At 37.0% G+C, this 22,935-nt stretch overlaps 1 protein-coding gene across 6 annotated transcripts in view; it reads left to right on the top strand.

Moving 5' to 3' along the window:
• The window catches only part of st3gal3b (ST3 beta-galactoside alpha-2,3-sialyltransferase 3b), a 75,319-nt gene that overhangs the window by 23,499 nt on the left and 28,885 nt on the right, over positions 1–22,935 (top strand). For 2 of the 6 annotated variants that reach the window (XM_077219397.1, XM_077219468.1), the window contains exons 3-7: positions 891–956; positions 1,326–1,373; positions 4,157–4,199; positions 9,540–9,632; positions 16,451–16,545. In XM_077219397.1, the coding sequence (XP_077075512.1) occupies positions 891–956; positions 1,326–1,373; positions 4,157–4,199; positions 9,540–9,632; positions 16,451–16,545 (345 nt within the window). The remainder of the gene's footprint in view (positions 1–890; positions 957–1,325; positions 1,374–4,156; positions 4,200–9,539; positions 9,633–16,450; positions 16,546–22,935) is intronic. The other 4 variants (XM_077219547.1, XM_077219612.1, XM_077219690.1 and 1 more) reach the window with 2 other exon arrangements.

Genomic DNA, 22,935 nt, shown 5'->3' with positions numbered 1-22,935 from the left:
TTTATTTCTTAAGTGAGCGTAAACAGTTGAGAAAGCGTATGTGTCACAGTATATTGGATCCGTGCATTTGGTCTTAAAGTGGCAGCAGTTTAATATTCCTGTTGCTGTCTGTGCCATTAATCTTAATCAAACAACAAAAGACAAAGAAATAATCACTCATTGTGCCTGGCTAAATCACTTTTCTAACTTTAATAAGAATACATTTATATTTCATTTGCACAGTAAAGACTTTGGAGTTTTTTTGTACATTTAATTAATTATATACAATTTATGTAGTATTTCTTATTTAGTGCTTGAATTTTTTTCTGGTAATTTTTTCAGGTATTTTTTTCAGGTCTATTTCATTTGTGTCGTTGTTCTATTGTAGTTTTTTTATCCTATTGCTTGTAATTTGTTTCTTTTTTCTTATTTTATCACTGACTGTTCACTTGTCTTCAGTAAGCTTGTTTTACTTATTATTAGTTTTTTGTGATATTGAAATTGCTGATGAGATTTATGAAATTTCAATGGTATAAAATTTTAGATATAAAAACCTTATTTAAAGCAAAAATAACTACATCGTAATATATCGTTATCGTGAAATAAAATTACTCGTATCATGATAGATGTTCATATCGCCCACCCCTAATTGTGAGATGACATGCTGCTTTGACGCAGTGGAGATATAGTGTTAAATGTTCAAGACTCAAGTGGAATCAGTTTCAAAGCTGGTTTTGTCCATTTTGAAAGAAGATCTGTGGCATAAAACCTAAAAACTTTCTGAAGCCACTGTATACTAATGTGTGTTTTTGGTTTCTGCATGTTCATAATGTTTACCCTTATTATCATATACTGTTTGACTTTGCACATATATAGCAGGTCTGCTAATTTTTAACTCTTTTGTTTCACAGATGTGACGGGCACAGTAAAAGTCAGTAAAGTCACTAAAAATACTGTCAAATCCCATGTGACCAAAGGTAGAAACTCTCCACCGCTCCTTCTGTTGTGGCGATTATTGGGGACTGGTGAAATAATCAATGGGTTCTCCGTTGGGTACTAACATCATTATCCATCTGGGCTTTTTTTATTCTTTTGTTATTTTTTTTATAATCAATTTTACTGCACAGGCAGCTAATGGTATCAGCTGGAAATTATGGTGATGGGCATCCTGGCATTTTCAACCTCATGTAATTCTTGGAACTAATGCAACTTTCTAGTTCGTACTGTTTGAAATAGGTTGACGATTGTGGGTTTGGCCTGAGGGTCATTCAGCGTGACCTCAAAGTTTCCAGAAGATTGCGTCAAGGACAGAACCACGAGGCCTAATTGATGGTCTTGTGTTTCAGAGCCGGTGGTGGAGGGTCCTGTCTCCGTGGGACGAACAGTAGGCTCAGGTACAGCCTTACTGCAAAGAGTGCACTCTGGTCAACATGAGAACCCTAGCAGTTATTATGGGAGGCCTGGTAGTCCAGAGATAATGTCCTCTACTACATTACTCACGAAAGACACTTTCACACCAAATGCGATATGAGAAACAAAAAACAAACCAACAAATAATGAAATGAATTTTCACCAGTACAACAGGTCGAGCTGAATGACAGCAAAGCTCACACCAGCTAGGACAGATACCTGAAAGGTCCCCCGCTTTGTGCCTGACCAGTACCTTAAAGGGGTAGTTCACCCAAAAATTAGAATGAACCTCATTGGTTCCTGCGGAAGCTCAAACGTGCTGTGTAACACGAGAATAAACCTCATTGGTTCTTGCTGAAACTCAAATGTGGTGCATAACACCTAATATAAATATATTTTTCTTAAATAAAAGTCAGTTCACATAACTAAGGTATTGTTGTTTGTTACCACGGTAACCGTGTCCGGGTCTGACTGGAAAGATTTTTTACATTGTTACAAAAAATTTTTTTTTTCAAATAAATGCCGTTTCATCAAAGAATCCTGAAAAGTTGTATTAAGCAGCACAACCGTTTTAGAAATGTATTTTAAAATAATTTCTGAACTTGGATTAATAATGATGAAAATGTAATCGAAAATTCAGCCTTGACATCACAGGAATAAATTACATTTTAAAATAAATTCAAATAGAAAACTTTCTTCTTCTTTTTTTTATAACATTTTATAATATTAGTGTTGATACTGTATTTTTGATCAAATAAATGCAGCTTTGGTGACTGACGACCTCTTTAAAAAACATTTAAAATGTCTTATTGACCCCAAACTTTTAAATGTTAGTGAACTGTATATGCAATCAGTCGTTCTCAGATCTTTTTGGTTGGTGTGTTTTCATCCCCAGGCAAAACAAAAAATATTCAACAGACATTAAAAACAATGTCAGAGAAAGTTCTTCGCTGCTGTGAATAGCTGCATAATAATCTTTCTATTCAAAATGTTGTATGTCACACTTGGTGTGAAAGAGTTTTAAGATAGTGTACATGGGTCAATATCAGCCCCCCCCCCCCCCCCCCTTCATTTAAAAGGTTACTGTTAAACTTTTAAGAAATCGTGTTTCTCCGAGCACCAGTGCCGTAACCACCAAAAAGTGAATCTCATTTATTTACAGTCAGTATTGTGCTTTGTTTTTTTAAAAGTCTTGTTTTTTTTCAGAACAGAGTTGAACTTGAAATTAATGAGATTGGTGTTAAGTGTAAACATCGAAATGCTGATTAAGTCTCCAAGAGAAACTTATAAAATATATATACAAAATTACCATATATTTTTTTTAAATATGACATCACAGATTATTTTCATTGTATTATTTTTAAGTGGGAATTGTGATAAATACATAATATTTTGATTAAGTAAATGATTAATAGGGATATTTCCTTTTTTATTTTAAAAGTTATTTTGCATTACACATGAAACCAAGTTAAATCCATACAATAATATAAACAAACTTCAGTATCTTGTTAATTATATCAGTAATTATATTGTCATTGGGATACATACAGAACAACACACACATGCCACCAACATACGATACACTATGAATGAAAATCACATCTTAGCCTTCATACCTTAGAATGATGTTTTCATGACTATAACAAAATGTGTTAGTTATAATATGAATGTGTTTTCACCCTTCATTTTGCAAATACTTGCATTATAAATCACAGTGATTTGCAGGTTGCCAGTGTTACACTGCTAAACCAGCCTAAACCTATACTAGAGACGCTTTGTCAGTTTTTGGTGTTATTTTTTTCTGCAACCCACTTTACATCCCTGTGAAATTATAATCAAAAACTTTGACCTTAATCTGAAAGGGTTCATGTCTGACCCCGGCGAGTATCTAAGAGTTTGCTTGCTGTGGTTCCCACAGTTAAAACACCCTTGGAGGGTCTGTCTCTGAATTGCCAACACTGTGAATAATTCCTTTTCAGCAGTGGTCACTTTCTAACCAGTTCCTCCTCTCCATTCTGCAGCATCTGTCTGGAGAGCATCAGTGGCGTTCTCAAACTCTCCTCTCCATGCCTTAGTGCCGTATGATTAGCAATGCTGTCCTCGTATGATTAGAATGCTACAAGTGTTGCTAATGAGAATGTAGCAGCTGAATTAATGTTTTGTTCCACATTTACCTGTTCATAAGTCCTTTTGCTGAGCCCATTATTTCAGTCTGCTTGGTAAATATTTGGTATTTTGTTAAATGTTTTTTTTGTTGTTGTTTCTAGCGGCACTGCTCTAGCTATCGCATTAAGCATGCTTAACGTTGAACATGTTACTGTTTTTATTGACCAGAAGGAATGAAATAGGCATACTTAAGTATGCACAGGAGTTTTGGTTTACTGCTTTTTCATTTTCCCTCCGCTCACACTTCTGTTTTTTCTCTTCTTTTTTGAAGGCTTAGCATCATTGACACCTCATAGACACCTATGGTCTAATGAAGCCCTCATAGGTGGAGAGCTGCTTTGTAACAGTTTCCCAGCTGAAATGTGGAATGTTTTGGCTGATCCAATCTTATATTGCTGCTGCTTCCGCGTACACTAAACTCCTTTAGATGATGACCTAACTATTTGAATGTTAATTATTATTTACATGTTTAGTGGTACAAAAATGCACCAGTGATGCATTTTGACATGATGATGGCATAACAAGTGAGGATTTACATTTCTTTTTGTGTTTGGCTTATGATGTTCTGTGTTAATGTTCATTTTCATCTTTCTGTTCACAGTGTTTGATAAGCAAGGGTTCTTGCTGAATCTGGACTCAAAGCTGTAAGTATTCTGTATGATACAATCCCTTCCTTTTCACCAATAGAGAGAAAATTTCCACAAAATAATCTAAATGTTAAATGTGTCTTATATCGTTAGAATCCTTGGCTCATGCCTCAGATTTGTTCGCCCTTTAGGCGCCATTTTCGAGTAAATTGAGTTTTTTTGAAAAACCTACTTTTGCAAACTACTCCTAGGTTTTTGGGCTGATCGGAACCAAACCACTGCACAAATATTCTTTAGGGGGGCTATCAATAATCACCAAAAACAAATTTGAAATTTCAATTCACGGTCGCTAAGGGGAAGCAAAATGTTCGATGTGACCGTAGCCAATTTTACTAAAATAGCTAACTTGTGAACAGAAAGAGATATTTTTGCTAAACTCGGGACACATGTTTATGAGCTCCATTTGAGGTCACATGAAAAAAAAAAATGCGACGATTGTCCACTTGGTGGCGCTTTAACAAGGAAAAAAATCATGAAAATGGCTATAACCGCACCCAACCGTTAGTCCGATGAAAATTGGCATGCTGTGTCTTTGTCCGGGGTGCCATGATAGTCTATAGCCCCTTTCACACTGCGCGTTGATCCGGGAAAATTGACGGGAAATTGACAGAACGCCTTCTGTGTGAACGCAAACACGACCCGGGATTGATGCCGGGATCGATGCCGCATTGGGGACCTAGTAACATTCCCGGGATCAGTCCCGGAACACGCGCTGTGTGAACAAAAGCCGTAATCAATGCCGTGTCGTAGTGAAACAGTACGTAATGTGCTAGCTTATGATCGAATCAGAGAAAAAAATGCACAAGCGTAGTTTCGTGGAGCGTAGAGAGAGAGAAAACGCAGCTCATAAGCAAACTATAGACGCTGCTGAGACATTACATGTAACATCGATGTCACGTGTCTTTACGGGTTGTGTGTGAACGCACTCTCTCGGGTCAAATCCCGGGTCACTTTATCCTTGTATTTTCCAAAATCTCTGTGTGAAAAGGGCTTATGAGAACATTGGCGCATCTCAAAAAACTCAGAATGCATCATCGGCACAATGTCATGAAGGAGCCTGAGAAGATTCAAGCCTGTGTTTTTTATGGAAGTGACCTCCTTAGACTCCTGAATCCTTGCCGAGTCCAACGATACAAAACATGCCAGGTTTCGCCTTATGGTTTGTGTAACGATGTCATTTAGCGATTAAAAAAACTTGCGATTATCTTCTAAACCGTTAGTCCGATCGAGACAAAACCACCACAGGAAATTTGAAAACATATGTCAATAGCTGAACAATAACACCCAAACGTTAAAATTATGTTAGGAACTGACAAAACAATCCAATCAATGTCACCCGTCTAAACTTCAAAACTTTGACACGCATATGTATGGGCACACTTTGAGGACATCTAATAAAAGAGGTGGAGATCAGGCAAGACATGGTGCTATAACTGTCAAAAAAAATTTAAAAAACATATTTTTCCTTAGTAAATTAGTTGTGGTAAACCGTTTACACATCTCTTAATAATAGACAAACCTCTTCCCATACCTGTTACCATATTTTCTATCTGTTTTGACTACTTCAGTCTACCATCTAATATAACTCCAAGAAGTTGTATTTCCTCTACCTGTTCAATAGGCACACTCTTTACAGACAAATTTAACTTTTGATGCAATCAACTTTTGATGCAATTTGATGCAAACACAATGCTTTTGGTTTTAGAACCAATTATTCCATACCCCATAATGCCAATTGTATTTCCTCATCAAAAGCAGTAGACAACTGCTAAATTAATGTTGCAGGTAAATATAATGTTTTATCATCTGCATGCATGACTGTCCATGCACACTTTAAAACAAGATGAAGATCATTGGTCTTAAACAACTTCCTTGAGGCACACCACATTGCAACTCTTTCACATCTGAATAACTTCCATTATAAAATACACATTGTCCCATTAGACAGTTAACATTTAAACCAATGTACAGTATGAGAAGAAAACTTGTAACATTTCAGTTGCAGCAATAATTTATGATCCAGTACATCTAAAGTTGAGCTAAAATCTAACAATACTGCTAATAAGTTATTGTCATCAATCTATGCTCTGTCAATATGCCTGCTGAAAATTAGAGAGCAAATTATTCTCCTTAAAAATTAATTGAATTTGCTCACAAAACATTAATTTTCAATGCTTTGCTAAGAACTGGTAGCAAACTTATTGGTCGACTATTATAACCATTAAAACCCAGGGCTGCATTTGTCTAAAGATGAATAACCTTTGCATCTCTTTTGAATACTGATATTAAAGATGTGGCAAACTGGTTCTCCCAAACAACATTTCTTCTCTTAATTTATGAACTTTATTAATGAAAAAATCAGAAATAATTTCCAATTTCATATGGTTTAAAAATAGTTAAAAATAAGTCACCCATATCAATAAAAGAAGGAATTTGACTATATCCTATCCATTATTTCATTGAGTGTACTCCACATTTTACTTTTGGTTTTCTAAGTGGCATGGCTTTACATCCTTGCTAAATAAAACACTATCTTTTTACTCATGTGCATAAAGGCCTTAACCGCTTCAACCCCAATAAATGCTGCACGCAACTTTAATTATTATTATTATTTTTTTTACTATTATGATTTTTAATTACATAAAGAATGTGTATTATAGGTATTCGATGATGTCACTGGTCACAGTTTCTTTTTGACCACATTACTTTTATACTTTCACAAGTTCAGGTCAGTTGTCCTGAAGTGTAAGAAATAAATTTTTAAAAATACAAATGTTATTGTTCCAAAATGTATTGCTTATGCTCAACAATGCTATTTATTAAATGAAACATAAAGTATAAACTGTAAACTTGTGAAATATAAAATGCGTTTCAAAATAAACGTTTTTTAAAATATATATTCTTTTAAACTTAATTTATTCCTGTGATGGCAAAGACATTTCTCTATTCTTCAGTGTCATATGATCCTTCAGAAATCATTCTAAAAATGATGCGTTTCCATGGATTCTTTTCTGGATTCTTTGAATAGAAGGTTCAACAGCTTTTTTGGGGGGAAATATAAATCTTTATAAATGGCTTTAGTCACTTTTAATCAATTGGATGCATCTTTGCTGAATTTCTTTTAAAAATTACCCCCAAACTTTTGATATAGTAGTATTTAATATATCAAGTAGTTGTAGCAATACATATATTAGATAGAGAAATATAAATAAATACTATAAATAAGGTACTAAAAAGTCCTAAAAGCAATAAAGGCTTTTGCCCCCATTCAGTGCCATCAGTGTCTTTGAGCAATCTATTCCAGCGACCTTGTGTGAAGTGTTGTGATGTATGATAGGTCTGTGTGTGGTAGGTATATGTTTACATTTCATCTTTGAAGCAGCCATACTCTCAGACTCTCACCTCGCCCTAATTTCTCAGTGTTGAGCATCAGTGAAGGCATGTCTGTCCACACCATGTGCACGTACAATAAGCAAAGCCTTCGACAGGTTTAGATTTCATTGACGCTGTGAGCAAAAACTGTCTGTGTGGTGCACTTCATCATTCAGTTGGCCTCAATCCACCATCCGCTCTGCTGCTCAAAGACAACAAAATATGACACTGTCCCATTGGGCCAACCACTTCATCAAAATGAAGGCTTCAGCAAATAAAAGTGTCTTGTGGCTTTTATTTTAACTGTTGAAAAGACACTTAGTGTCAGACAATGTGATGTTGATGTTGAAACCTGGGGTTTCGGCATTTTATCAACAATGTAAATTCGGAGAACATGTTTTTTTTTTTATTGCATTACTGACACTTCAGAAAAATGGACATAGTTATTTAATAGTGATTTTTAATCTAGTATTGAGATTAACACAGTTGATGCTTTAGATGCCTTTTAACAAGGTGGTCCAGCCAGCATGTGTCCATTCTCAACCACCTCCAGTCTCTGATAGTCCTTATTTCTCTCTCTCTCGCTCTCTCTCTCTCTCTCTCACACACACACACACACACACACACACACACACAAACAAACCCATTGGCCTCTCAGACCTGACCTGTGTCCTCTTCACCTGTTTATTTGAACTGCTTTCATTGTGAGCTGCAGGTTATTAATGATGCCGCTCAGTTTAGGTGGTAGGAGGGTGTCTGCTGCCCTCATCCATTTAGAGGATTTCTCGATATTTTATTATTGTTACAACCACTTGATATATTATATATAATGTATTTCAAAAATTTTGGGTCTGTAAGATATATTTTTGAAAGAATTATCTTATGCTCACATAGGCTGAATTTTTTGGTCAAAATACAAAAAGATTTTACATTATTGTTTTGAGGAGTTCAAAAGAACAGCATTTAATTGACAGTATTTTTGTAACAATGTAAAAGGTCAGATTTAATGCATTCTTTTTTTTTTTTTAAATCTTATCGACCCCATCATTTTGAATGTTGGTGTAAATGTATCTAAAAATAATAGAATACTTTAAGTCTTTTAAAAAGAGGCCTGAATATTCCAGATTCTGTTCAAGTTTTTAACTTTTTTGTCATACCAAATATTTTTGACTGTATAACTCTACCCTGATTAAAATGACAACATTTAAACAAAAATTAAATAAAAAAATACTGTAAGGAAACTACAATGGAGACAATAAACATTAAAATACACAGTTTTTAAAAGTATAACCGCAGGATTCCAAACATTACAGATTTTATCAAGACATGAGTTATATGGTATTGCTGTCTGTAAAGCATTGTTTGCATTGTGCAAACTTCTGTCACGCATAACCAGATGTTTATTCATCTAGAAAAGTAGAGAACTTTATAGTTAAAAAAATAAACTAGCTTTATGGAATAATTAGTGTAAGTACTTTACATTTCAGCTTTTAAACAACCCGGAACGCTGGCCCTGTTTAGTTTACTGAGCGTGTAACCAGTTTTTGCATTTTTCCTATAAAAATAAAACTGAGGGGCAAGTAAAAAAAACAATTCTGTGGTAACATCATACCGCAAACGCTGTCTTTAGAGCGTTAGCTGTTTTGAGTTTAGAACATTCTTTCAGAAAATAAGTATGAAATAAACACGCTCAGTTTGTGCAGCCAGCAAAATGTGTTGCATTCCTATTGTTTGACTATTTCATTTATTATTTAACACATCAGCGATAAACGAAGTTTCACAAAGTAATCCATCACATCCTGATCTAGATGTCATCCATCATGTGGCAGGCAAGATAAAAACAATATACCTCAGATTCACCATTACCCTGTAGTATAGTTATGCTGTCTGATATTCCTGTCAGGTGTAACATTTACAACCCAAAATGAATGCCTCCTCTTTCTTCTCCTCTCTAACTGTCTACAGGCCTCCAGAGTTGGTGTACAAGTATGGAAACCTCAGTGAAGGATCCTGCAAACCTGGCTATGCAGCTGCCAAAATGACTGCTATCTATCCAAAGTATGAACCGATTTTTTTATTAACATAATACTCAGGGTTCGACAATAAAAATTACCCTTTGCCTTTTTCTGCAACGCATTGTACATGTTGTTGCACAATCTGCTGTTTTAAAAGAGTGATGCACTGATATTTAGGCCACTTATAAACCGTTTAAGTTTCAGCTGAAATTAGTGCTTTTCTGATGTCTTTTTCGTGCACACACATGTATAAGCTATAATAGGTAAATATGCTCTGTATAACATATTTATTATATTTTTACTTATCCTGTTAGTGATGTCTTAATCATAATTATTTCAAGTGTCCCTATTATGTTTTTTCAAATATTACCTTTCATGCCATGTAATATAGCTGTTTGTGAGTGTAATGGGTCTAAAGAGTTTTAGCGCCCTTCCATACCTACCATGTTTGGTCCAGATTTTCTGACTTTTCAGTGTGATCCGAATCAAAATTACAGGTGTGAAACCTCCCCCGGACCAAACAGACGAAATTTGGTCCGATGAAAAGAGGTAGCCTTGGTCCGGATCAAACTGAACAAAGGTTTGGTTCGTTTCTAGTGGGAAAGCATTTTCTGTATTGTTCGGACTTTCAGACCATTTACAGGAAGTTCCGGTGGTTATCACAGGATTGCTTGCAGTCTTCTCCTCCTTTCCTGCCGGTGGCGATAAAACGTTTGCAGAACGAGGACGTTCATTTGGGGAATTTGAACTAGCCTCGAGTATAGTTGGTGCTGCAGGTGTTAATGCCGTAATAATAACAGTAAAGTGGCAACGATATGCATCTCTTCATTCATTCTTGTCAAAGTTACCCGCCGAATTGACTTCACACTGACGTCAGACTCACGTCCGTTTACAAATCAATCAGTGTAAGGATGCAGCCTAAATAGATGATAACGACAGGACGTAAGCATGTAATGTAAAGTTTTTAAGTGCGCTTGCATAATTGCAATGTGAAACCAAACCAAAACTTACCGAATGTATCAAATGTATCAAAACATGAACTTTGGTTCGGACCTTGGTGCGAAAACTCCCTTAAATATCAAAGTACCTGACAATTAAAGTTATTGTCTCCTAAAATAAAGAAGTGTTGAGTTGTCAGCAATTCCAATTTCATTTCCTGTTACATACCTATGTAACAATGTAACAAATTTGCATAATGCCAGCCTTTGGTCTTCATTGGCTGCCTGCAAACCTCTACTTTGAACCTATACAAAACACTCTAGTTGTAGCTGAGGCCTGGAAGAGTTTGGTTTATGTTGTCGTCATAAGAGAGACTGAATCTTTGAACAAACCATTTTTAGACTCTTGGAGAAAATAGATGATGTGCAATGGATATTATGAGAAAATTAAAGTGTTTTTTGACCTAGGGTGCATGTAAACAAAAGAAAATTAGGAACCTTTAAAATAGCATAATGGGGCACTTTAATGTATGTTTGAATAAATTTGTCAAAATAAATATTACAGCCACCGTTTAAATGTTTCTACAAGTTTGAGTAGAAACATAATTTGATTATTAAAAAACTGCCTTGCATGCAGTTTAAATGTTTGTACAACTCAGTTTTTATTTGACTGTTGGTTATTACATTACAGTGTTGGTGTTTCAGAAAAAAGAATTTGGTGCACCATAGTTAAAGTTAGCTGTCTGAGATGAGTGATATTGTTGAAATTATATGAAAAAAATGTCTAAATATAAAATGAATTGTTCATCAAAGTGGTGTCTGACAGAAAAACATTCTTATTGTTGATTGCTGATATGAATTGAGGTCTGTTGCAGTTTCACTTGAATTTGGTCACTGTTCTTTTGAGAAAAGGTATTTCATATTTCAAAAGGAGGATAATTGAAGATGGCAGATGGGATGGATGTTTGGTTGGAAGTACACAAAGAAGCTTTGGCTGAATGCTGTGTTTTTATTCATCTTTTTTTTTTTATCTGTTCAGCTTTTTTTAAACCTGCTTTTGATCTGGAAGGCTTTGCAATATTGAGCTCTCTGTCGTCTTCAGAATTATGTACAGACTCTGTGAATGGAAGACCGCTTTGTAAAAGATTTACTTCTTTAGTCCTGATTTACCAAGTTCCTTGTGTATTCAACTCTCCCTGGTTTCGAGAGACACTATGTCACTTCTCAGCTACGAAGCCCCTGAGGCCAGTCTCATAATATCTCAGATTGAACAGAAAGCTGTTCCTCTGATCCTTTAAGTCCTTGTTAATTTGTGACTTACCACAACAAACAACCACTTCCGCATGCTCGTCAGCTCCACAATGCGCCTGTTGTAACTCTTTTGGAAGTGGACAGTGATTCTGTCTTTGCGGCTGAGAGGAAAATGCTCTGTAAAGCAAGCACTGTGGAGAACCGAATGAGTCAACTTCTTACATTTGACTAAATCCTCAGAGCGGTCCTCGATTCTCAATGATGTCACACAACACTCAGCGACCCTCAGTGACGCCATGGCCCTTTGATGGAGCTTTCCGTGTTTGCTGCCATCCGTATTCTATTGTTCCCTCATCTTTAGTAATAATTCTCCTGCTGGCTATTGTTAGCAGAAGTAATTTTTCCACTACAGCATGCCCAACGATGATAAACATTAAGCATCACGGTTTGGTTTGTTCATGGATATTTCTCTCATCGCCATAAAATTGTTTAGAAATAGCTTTTCCACCAATCAAGCAAGATTATTTCTGGAAGGGATTTTAGCAGCTATCAGAAAACGGTAACTATCACACAATAGCAACAGCAATATTTAGTCAGATGGTTGCCCTGGATTGATTTAGACAATAACTGACTAAACAAAAATATTAATTTAAGGAAATAACCTTTTAAAGAAGAGAGAGTGTAAAGAAAACTTGACAACATGAATGGCAAGTTCACGTTGCAGAAGATGCAGTTTTGTTTTGTTGTTATTTGTCAAGAGGCAGTACAAGCATCAAGAGACCCATAAAGCAGAGCAATGACTGAATTGGTGCCTAAAACTTTTTAACAGGTCCCAACAATTAACTGCATATGTGTTAACAGAATCTACAATGTGCCTCTAATTAACATGTGATGGATCAAGGTTCTCAGGGTCTCTGTTTATTTTTCGGGGTCAAAAGGCACTGCTGCCACATCATTACAACACAAATATTTGAGCTTTTTTATTGCATGATAAATTATTTATAATGATGTTTAGGATACATTGATTCAGTTAAGATGTTGCCAGAATCATGGTGAGCTAAAGAAATATTTTATGTACTTTTTGAACGTATAAAACAGATAATAAGTTTCACAAAGTGACAACTTTACAACAATAATTATAAATGATAAATATACTGTTGTTCCTTGTTAATTCATACTCATTAATAATATAAAAAACTTGAATTTTTGAAAGTTTAAAAAAATGCAAAGTATTTTATGCAAGCAGTATATGTAGTCGGATAACATTAATAAATGCTGGGAAAATTGTTAGTGCATGTCCATGATACCTAATGCATTAGGCTAGCTAATGTCAACAAATTGAACCTTATTGCAAAGCGTTTCCATTGAATGAATCAAAATGCATAGTAGTTTTGTAGTTGGTTATTTTTTAAGCATCTAAGAGAACTAATTGTGTACATTTTTTGTATAAAGGACCTGGACTTTTTTGGATAAAGTCACCAAGTATAATTAAAGGCACAATATGTAAGTTTTTTGGATTAAAATATCCATATGTTATATATTTTGTTCACTTGTGGATTTACATTATCCCAAATGTTTCCAACAAGGTTTAAATCCAAAAATCAGCAATTTTAACCAGTGTAATGGTCCGTATCATTGGGTCGCCTGTCAGTGACGTCATGTCTGCATTACCCTCGATATCCTCGATTTTCCAGGAAACACCAAAACTTTAATATATTATGTGTTTTTTTAGACAGGTGAAAAACAGTTTCGATACAGTCATCCACAGAAAACTAATCCTTGTTCAATACGGTTTGAATCTTGTTTTCTTGATTTTTCCTGTGAGTAACATTTTTGTACCCAGATAGTAAATCAGACAACATTATTTTGACAAGTGGCTAAAATGACATAAACAGAAAGAGCTTTATTTTTATTTACAGTAATACAGCATTTTTTCCCACCAGACAAGTGTTTGTTAATGGCATACAATTCATTTTAAAACAAAGTAATTTATTAAATTATCAATCTAGCTTACTGCAGTGTGCAACAAGTGTCTCATACCAGCCACCGAGCAAACACAGTAATGTTAACAACTTTTAACACACTCAAATGTATTTTTAGTATGATTGTTTTGATCAAGTTAAACAGCGCTGCTATACCCCACAAAATCAAATAAAGTGACTTCTATTAGTAGTTTATAGCACTTGTGGCCGAATAAAATGTGAATTTAAGTGATCAAACATAACTGTAACAAAGTTCAGGGAAGGAAGCAGATGTTCAATTTAATTTAAATCGTACAATAAACAACAAAACGAAAGGAGCTGCAGCGGCTGACTTCGACAAAGAATAATAATTAAAGCTCCGGAGCTCCTCCATGGGACTTGAGATCAGTGTGTCGCGCAGGTCTCTCATTAGCATTCGCTCCACCGGCCTCGTTCCGCTCTGACAGCTTTCAGCCCCGCCCTACTTCATACCACAATAACGTTAATAAAATTTTAATACATTAGCTCATCCATGAACATGATTTCTACCCGAGTCCCGTCAGATTGGTTTTCATCAGCTGTGGAGGTGAAGACGACAACTCCCATTATTTCCACGCTCATTCATGGCGTCATCAAGCTACGCCTTTGTTATCGTTTTGAATACTGTCATTATAAATTTTACTTTTATCTTTATGCAGTTTTATAATAAAGCTCTTTATTAAATAGAAAAGTCTGGATTTGAAAATGCTCAAAACATCTTTTTAAAATGTTTTTTAAATGATTTTAAATTCTTTTAAAATGAAATGATTTTCTTAATTTGCTATACTTAGGTGAAATTCAAACAATTTATTTTTAAAATCTAGAAAAACTTATCAGCCTCACTAATCAGTGGATGAATAAAGTAGGGATGGTCCTATTAGGGTTAAAGCCCAATTGCATGTATGTGGTCATTTGGGCAATTGCTTATCTCTCCATTTAGCGGTTTAATTTTAATAGGGGATCCCTGCATGTGTAGGAAACCACATGAAGCCATGTGATCCCGCCCTCTGTTAGTTCAGTCGTTGGCTCACCCATGGAATAAACTTTATTTTCAACACCTCTACTCCTTTCCCAAAATTGTTTGTATTGGACTCTTAAATCAAATGTCTTAGTTGAACTTGAGCGGGCGGTTATAAAAATACAGCCCCCAGTGAGAGATAGCCATGAGGAAATGAGCACAATGTGCACAGGCCTCCTGTTCAGGACCCCTTTATGACAAGCAGACCCCTGTCTGTCTTTAGACCTAAAGCTCTCTCTCGCCCAGTTATTTATAATTCGAGTTAGTCCGCACCCCACAAGCCACAAGTTAATTAATCACAGTTTGTTTTGTCAAGACTTCGCTTTGTCTGATTTTATCAGGTGATATCAGAAGAGTATCCGATGCGACCGTTTTTTCGGGGGGTTTTGACGTTGTCGGACATCCTCTAGCCTTAAGCGATTAGTACATGAAATAGACACACTTTTATCAGAGTCTGTTAAACAGTTGCTAATAGTGAGCCCATTCATTTCCTCATCTCATTTCCTGCCATTGCTCGGACTTTTTCTTCACTTGACATCATCTTTGTCCTCTTTTTCCTAACATATCAGACATTGTTGTAGATTTAGATGGTTTAAAAGCAACCAGAGTCCCCTGTTACCAAAAAGGCTTGTAAAATGGCTCTCTTTAATGTGAATTTTGATGGTCATTAACTCTTGCCGCTCTGTACTTTGGAAAAGATTTGGGAAAAGGAGTTCTGCTGCTTTTTCTTTCTAAAAGCAGGAGCACCTCTCACCAAGCTTTCCTTGTTAGTCTTCCCCCTGACCAATCTTCTGCAATTTTCTAACTTAATTATAAAAGGAAAAAAAGGGAAAAAAAGCTTGAAAAATGATCCAATATCCTCATGTTTTTAAATGAATAATGAGCCTGTTGAGCTGGGAGGGTCGTAAAAACAGACATCCATCGTGTGGCCACACTTACGGAAGCAGAAAAGAGGCAGCGTTCACGAAGTGTTTGTGGAAGATGCTTCTGCTGTCTTAAACTTGTTTGGTTCTTATAAAATGACCTCTGAAAGGGATCTGGTATTGAAAAATGTTGTCTCATGGCTTCTGAAAGTTCAGACTGCTTACCGGCACCTTTGAGCAGCTCAGTGTTCCACTTCCTGGAGATTTCCCATTTGTATTGCTTTAAATGTTGTCGAAAAGCCCTTTGGTAGCAGGCGGAGTAGATAAGAAATGACAGCGATGATCTGTGGGTCAGAAGCACACGCATTCATCGTTGCATTTGCACATCAAGCTTTAAGAGGGGAGTGTGCTGGGAAATGGCCTACGGGTAAGGTATCCCCCGACGACTCTTGAGAAGGGGTGAACGGAGGCCTGGGTTCATGATTGATTGGTGCTGGTTCAGTCACACTGTTTTAAACTTTAATCACAGGTCAAAGCAGAGATGAAGTGAGACCTCTCACATACAAAAGCCCCTTTTGACTCCCCAAGCTCCTGATGTCCAGGAAGGGAATGTGTTGTTTGGCTATATTTTATTAGTCCTTTTGATATGGAATTAACATGGAGATGTTTTTGGTACCATGCAAAATTTGCAGTCTTCTATTAGATATGCTGAATTTGCATTTGTCTACATCTGAATGTTAGTTGTCCATAGACCGTGCCTGCATTATATTTTGTTTCTTATGCTTTTACAGGTTTAGTAAGCCAGCTTCCATGTTTCTGGACCGAAACTTTAAGCGGCTTGCTAAAGTTACCAACTATTTACCTCCATTTGGATTTAAAACACAAGGTATGTATCTTTTTAAAAATAGATTAGGTAAGGTGGACTTTGCCCTTTAACAACAATGTTCTCCAAATGCTGTCTTGTTTCCAAAAGGCGGTACTTTTAATGAACCGTTTAAAATGATTAATGATTTGAATCGGTATGAAGCACTTCTTTGGAGGTCTGCACCAGATAGAATTTAGCGGGAGTGAGACTAAAAATCCTTTTCCACAATTTTTTTAATCTTGTGTCCTGTTTCCGCATGCAACTTCCACATTTTGTTCTGTTGGATCTTGTGGAGTTTTTTGTCTTCCTTTCTTGTAAGATTCAGTCTTGTTTTGTTGCCACAGACTAGGGCTGCACGATATTGGAAAAACTGACATTGCGATATGTTGATTGACAGGTCCTTAAACACATGCAAATGATAAACCTACGCTCTATGATGCTTAAAGGTGCTGTATGTAAGAATGACGTAAGTGACGTAATGACGATGATGTAAGAAATAGGTACTGCAGTCCAAATTCAAAATATCAGAGACCGTTGTTTCCCCCGCCCCCTCCTCCTCAGATTCGACGCTCACCCGGGTTGCCAGTTTGAGGACACGCAAAAGGAGCGAGCACAATTGACGACTAAAACCGAGGAGACTTACAGACTGTAAGTTAATGAGTTGATTTATCCGCATTTTAATATGCTCTCGTTCATAGAGATTTTTAGATGGATACCAAGGCTTTTTAGGTAGTGTGGAATATGCAATCTCTGACCAGTTGTTTGCTAGCTTCCAAGGCTGCGATACGCTGTTTCCTGCCAACTGGCATCCCGGGGTGTCGAAATACTATTTGGTGAACAGGCAGTGGACGAGATCACACAGACCAAAACAAAACCCGACTGACAACACGGAACGTGTCAAATAATAAGTAAAATAACTGGCTGTAGAAGTGCTTTTCAGAAAAACGAGTATGTGAACTTGGGATGTTTCCTAAAGATCTGCAAACATATTATGTTATCTGTATGCTTTAGTAGAGTTAAAAAGTTACGTACAGCACCTTTAAACTTTGCAATTAATCCGAACCATGGTGCCTGGGACACTCTACTACAATCATTGCATATCCTGCGATGTGACTATTGCCAGGTTCAGACTACACGATATCAGCTTGATTTTTGCATGGTCCGTTTGGGTAGGGTGTCATGGTCATTCGTAAATGACAATGGGTGTCGGAACGCAAGAACACATCTCGTATAGTTTGCCATAGTGGATGACAACCGACGCCACGTCTGCAACGCTTCACGACATCCCAACAGAAAGACAAGCATGATTCATTTTTTTTCCGGTCCTCCACGATGGGTTCTGTCACATCTGTGACATTGAATAATAGGAGTACCTAAGCTCTTATGCACACAGCTTTCAAACATGGCCAGACAAAAGAGAGACAATTGTATTGGTGCTGCTAGATGGAATTATGCAATGGAGAAAAGGTTCATGCAGCTATGGCAACAATAGTGCTACAGTTGTGATGTTTCCTCGAGCGACTACCACGACAGAGTGAAAGATAAATGCTGGTGAACGATAGCGGAGGTGCTTCAGCAAACCAGTGAGTACTGGAATTAGCATTAGGCTAGTACAACCATTGTTTTAGTCAGCCGCTAGTTCTGCCTTCTCAATGACATCATGCACGTTGTTAAAGATGCCAATCGATGATTGGTCGTAAAGCAACGTGTAGTCTGTTTCTTGTCCATGACAAGACAATAATTTAGGAGTCAAGATCGCTTAATCTGACACACACTATCGTAACAGACCCGGCATATCGCTGATGCGCACATTGCAATATCAATGCTAAAATGAAATAATTTGCAGCCCTACTCCCCCTCCCCCTCCTCCACACAACGCTAAACTAGCTTTTGTTGCTTGATAAAAAAAAAATAACATTCTTTATCTTAAATTTTTTTTTTTATAAAGTTTATATTTTGGGTTTATATAAGTCATTCTCGCTATCATTCCTTCTCTTTCATACTGTGCACATAAATATCTTCCCTCCTGCACACGCACTAAGCAATTCAAAACTTGTCCTGCAGCAGACTTTCAAAAATGTTTAAGCATAATGGACAAAACCAACCCAAATAAAATAATGAAATTAAATCAGAATCCTTTCTGGAATTCTATCATTCTTATATAGAGCTTATTATTGATACAATTGCATTTGACAAGCAACTTCACTCCTGAAAAGTCAAGAGAAAGCAGAAGTTTAACTGGCATTAATGAAAAGTATTACTGGACAATAATACGTCTCTGGTCACAAAAATGACTCCTGTCATAAACTCAGTGTTTTAAACTGTTAGCGTTCATGTTTCTTTATAGCAGTAGGATGCCAAACTCTTACTATGATCAACCATCGCCGGTTCAGGACAGGAATGACCCTGCTATTGCAGGAGTGTCTGAGAGAAAATCTGTTGTGTGTACGTGGCCTGATGTAATGAACAGTATGGCAGACATTTATGAACTTCAGTAATGTGGGGGTTTTATTCCATTCAACAGAGAACAAGAACTTTATTCTACTGAGTGAATGTATCAAAGAGAATGAGATATTCTGAGAAAGACCTGTAGATAAGAAAACGGTTTCTTGAAATCAATTGGTTGTTAATGTAATCCTCCATTGTCTGCTCCGTCCCCCCCCCCCCCCCCCCCCCCTTCATCTGAAAAGATGATTACATCTTAGATTTCAGCACATTGTCAAATGTTCCAGCACTTGAGGGCAACAGGCACATAAGGGTACCTTGAATGTAACCTTTGTGTTCGGTTAAGGGCTGCCGTGTCCACACACATGAAGACTTTCAAAAGAGCAGGTCCCATGTTTACATTACACCTGGTTTCTGTTTGCTGCACGGATCGTGAGCCTAGCGTGACTTCGCTTTTAACTTTATTCATTTGGATAAGTGATACGTGTGGTTCTTGAATAGAGCTTGACAAAGGTTCTCGAGTCTTGGGCCAGAAAGGCATAAAAATAGATGTCTTATTTCTGCACTACCAATTCTGATATAAGCGATCCCTGCGGCCACCTACAGCTTTGTGATTTCTGCTCTTGATTACGTCGCCCTCAGTGGAAAACATTTAGTCAAAGCATTGCAGATGGTTTTGTCGACCATAAGGTAATCCCAACATCCTTTAAAGACTGAAGAACCAAATACCTCAAAGGAGAATAAACCATTAGGGCTGTTTTGACTGTAAGTTTGGCCTTTTAAGTGCCTTACAGTATTAAGTAGCCTCTTAAATGTCTCCAGTGACTCAGGATGAAGTGTCACTCTTAGCTACTTTGGTGAAGTTCCTCTAAAACTCACGATGAATTGTTTAAATAGTTTATGAGCGTGTTTGATCGGTTTTTAAACAAAAAAAGCTTCTTGACAAACATTACATGAAAGAAATGTGTCGTCATGTGACTCGTGCTCTCAGAAGTCATGCTCCAGATGTTTTTTTCTTTTCTTTTTTTTGCGATATTAGCCCCTCATGTTCTCAAAGTATTTGCGTTGTCTCTACTTTATTTCAGAGCACGATTTTCTCTTGCCAAAACAGTGCAAGTTGAGGATGAGGGGCTCATTTGTTTAAACTGCCAAGAGTAATACTTGGCTAAAATGTTTATGACGTTTATCTGAAAACAATTCAAACCTTGCTCTTCCCATTTCTTATTGAAACCCTGATATCTGTAATCTGTGTATATATATATATATATATATATATATATATATATATATATATATATATATATATATACATGGTTTCACAAAGAAATGGGAAGAGCAATAGTTTATATATAGGTATATATATATATATATATATATAGGTCCTTCTCAAAAAATTAGCATATTGTGATAAAGTTCATTATTTTCCATAATGTAATGATAAAAATTAAACTTTCATATATTTTAGATTCATTGCACACCAACTGCAATATTTCAGGTCTTTTATTGTTTTAATACTGATGATTTTGGCATACAGCTCATGAAAACCTGAAAATCTCCGACCAATAAAAGAAGTGTTTTTAATACAAAAAAAGTCAACCTTCAAATAATTATGTTCAGTTATGCACTCAATACTTGGTCGGGAATCCTTTTGCAGAAATGACTGCTTCAATGCGGCGTGGCATGAGCAATCAGCCTGTGGCACTGCTGAGGTGTTATGGAGGCCCAGGATGCTTCGATAGCGGCCTTAAGCTCATCCAGAGTGTTAGGTCTTGCGTCTCTCAACTTTCTCTTCACAATATCCCGCAGATTCTCTATGGGGTTCAGGTCAGGAGAGTTGGCAGGCCAATTGAGCACAGTAATACCATGGTCAGTAAACCATTTACCAGTGGTTTTGGCACTGTGAGCAGGTGCTGAAAAATGAAATCTTCATCTCCATAAAGCTTTTCAGCAGATGGAAGCATGAAGTGCTCCAAAATGTCCTGATAGCTAGCTGCAATGACCCTGCCCTTGATAAAACACAGTGGACCAACACCAGCAGCTGACATGGCACCCCAGACCATTACTGACTGCGGGCACTTGACACTGGACTTCAGGCATTTTGGCATTTCCTTATCCCCAGTCTTCCTCCAGACTCTGGCACCTTGATTTCCGAATGACATGCAAAATTTGCTTTCATCCGAAAAAAGTACTTTGGACCACTGAGCAACAGTCCAGTGCTGCTTCTCTGTAGCCCAGGTCAGGCGCTTCTGCCGCTGTTTCTGGTTCAAAATTGGCTTGACCTGGGGAATGCGGCACCTGTAGCCCATTTCCTGCACACGCCTGTGCACGGTGGCTCTGGATGTTTCTACGCCAGACTCAGTCCACTGCTTCCGCAGGTCCACCAAGGTCTGGAATCAGTCCTTCTCCACAATCTTCCTCAGGGTCCGGTCACCTTTTCTCGTTGTGCAGCGTTTTTGCCACACTTTTTCCTTCCCACAGACTTCCCACTGAGGTGCCTTGATACAGCATTCTGGGAACAGCCTATTTGTTCAGAAATTTCTTTCTGTGTCTTACCCTCTTGCTTGAGGGTGTCAATGATGGCCTTCTGGACAGCAGTCAGGTCGGCAGGCTTACCCATGATTGCGGTTTTGAGTAATGAAACAGGCTGGGAGTTTTTAAAAGCCTCAGGAATCTTTTGCAGGTGTTTAGAGTTAATTAGTTGATTCAGATGATTAGGTTAATAGCTCGTTGAGATAGGAATTTTGGGCTTTCATGAGCTGTATGCCAAAATCATCAGTATTATGACAATAAAAGACCTGAAATTTTTCAGTTGGTGTGCAATGAATCTAAAATATATGAAAGTTTAATTTATATCATTACATTATGGAAAATAATGAACTTTATCACAATATGCTATTTTTTTGAGAAGGACCTGTGTATATATATATATATGAATACATATACGGATATACATATATATATATATATATATATATTTGTTTCGTATTCCAGTGTGGTCCCGACGCTGTTTTTGCAGTGCGTGGTGATGATTGATGTGAGCCGTCAGCACTTTGTCCAAACAATGACGGCTACTCCCTGCTGCTTTTTAATCATTCAGGTCACAGTTTAGGGTCAATGCAGATTTCCAGCTCTTACGTTAGCTTTCACTCTACACCGACTGTTGCATTTCTGGAGGATGAATCAATTTACAGAAGGCTTTTACGTGCTGTATTGTTGTAATCACAGCCATTCACTTCAAACCAAACCAAGCCACAGGACTACATTGGTGCATCCTATTATGTTTGCCTCTTAATAACATAGCGTCTATGGCAATAAAAAAAGATAATCTCACATGTGAGCTCTTTGTTGTCAGAAACAGTAATGGTAGTCATTAGGGTAGATGCTTTCAAACCACCGGATGAGGAAAAAGAAGAATTATGTACAGATGTAGATTTGGCGCCTCGCATGTACTGCAAAGTGCCTAGCAGACCTCCCAAAGTGTTTCCCTCCATGTTATTTCTTCTTGATTCTTGTTCATTGGAATATAGTTAGTAAAAAAGGAATGTTGGGAAAATGGGCAAGTCCGTACTCCTTGAATTAGCACTTTTTCAATCATCTTCATTTCATTTCCTCATCTTTGGCCTTTTATAGTATGCATACTAATGCTTTAGTTACCTCAATGGATCACACTAATGCAACCTTACTAGGAAATCCGGTATCTTCGCTGATATCAGGCGGAATAATCTGTGGCTTCCACGAATGCCTTTCGAGGGTATCGGAGGAATGATCACTATGACCAAACATCCCTGTAAATTTACATCACAAGATGACATACTAAAGGCATTGGAGAGCATTAAATTGAAGTCTTTGCCACAGGAATTTTACTTGTTTGCAAATGGCATTCCACTTTTACAGACTGCTTTTTCTAAGGTGTCAGTAACCTATTTTCAGTTGCTAATACAACTTCCAGGAGCCTCCGAGCAAATA

The sequence above is a fragment of the Siphateles boraxobius genome, unplaced genomic scaffold (assembly GCF_051911475.1).
Source record: "Siphateles boraxobius isolate OS27281-9 unplaced genomic scaffold, OSU_SipBor_1 1, whole genome shotgun sequence".
NCBI lineage: Eukaryota > Metazoa > Chordata > Actinopteri > Cypriniformes > Leuciscidae > Siphateles > Siphateles boraxobius.
This window is presented reverse-complemented; position numbering and strand designations above follow the sequence as displayed.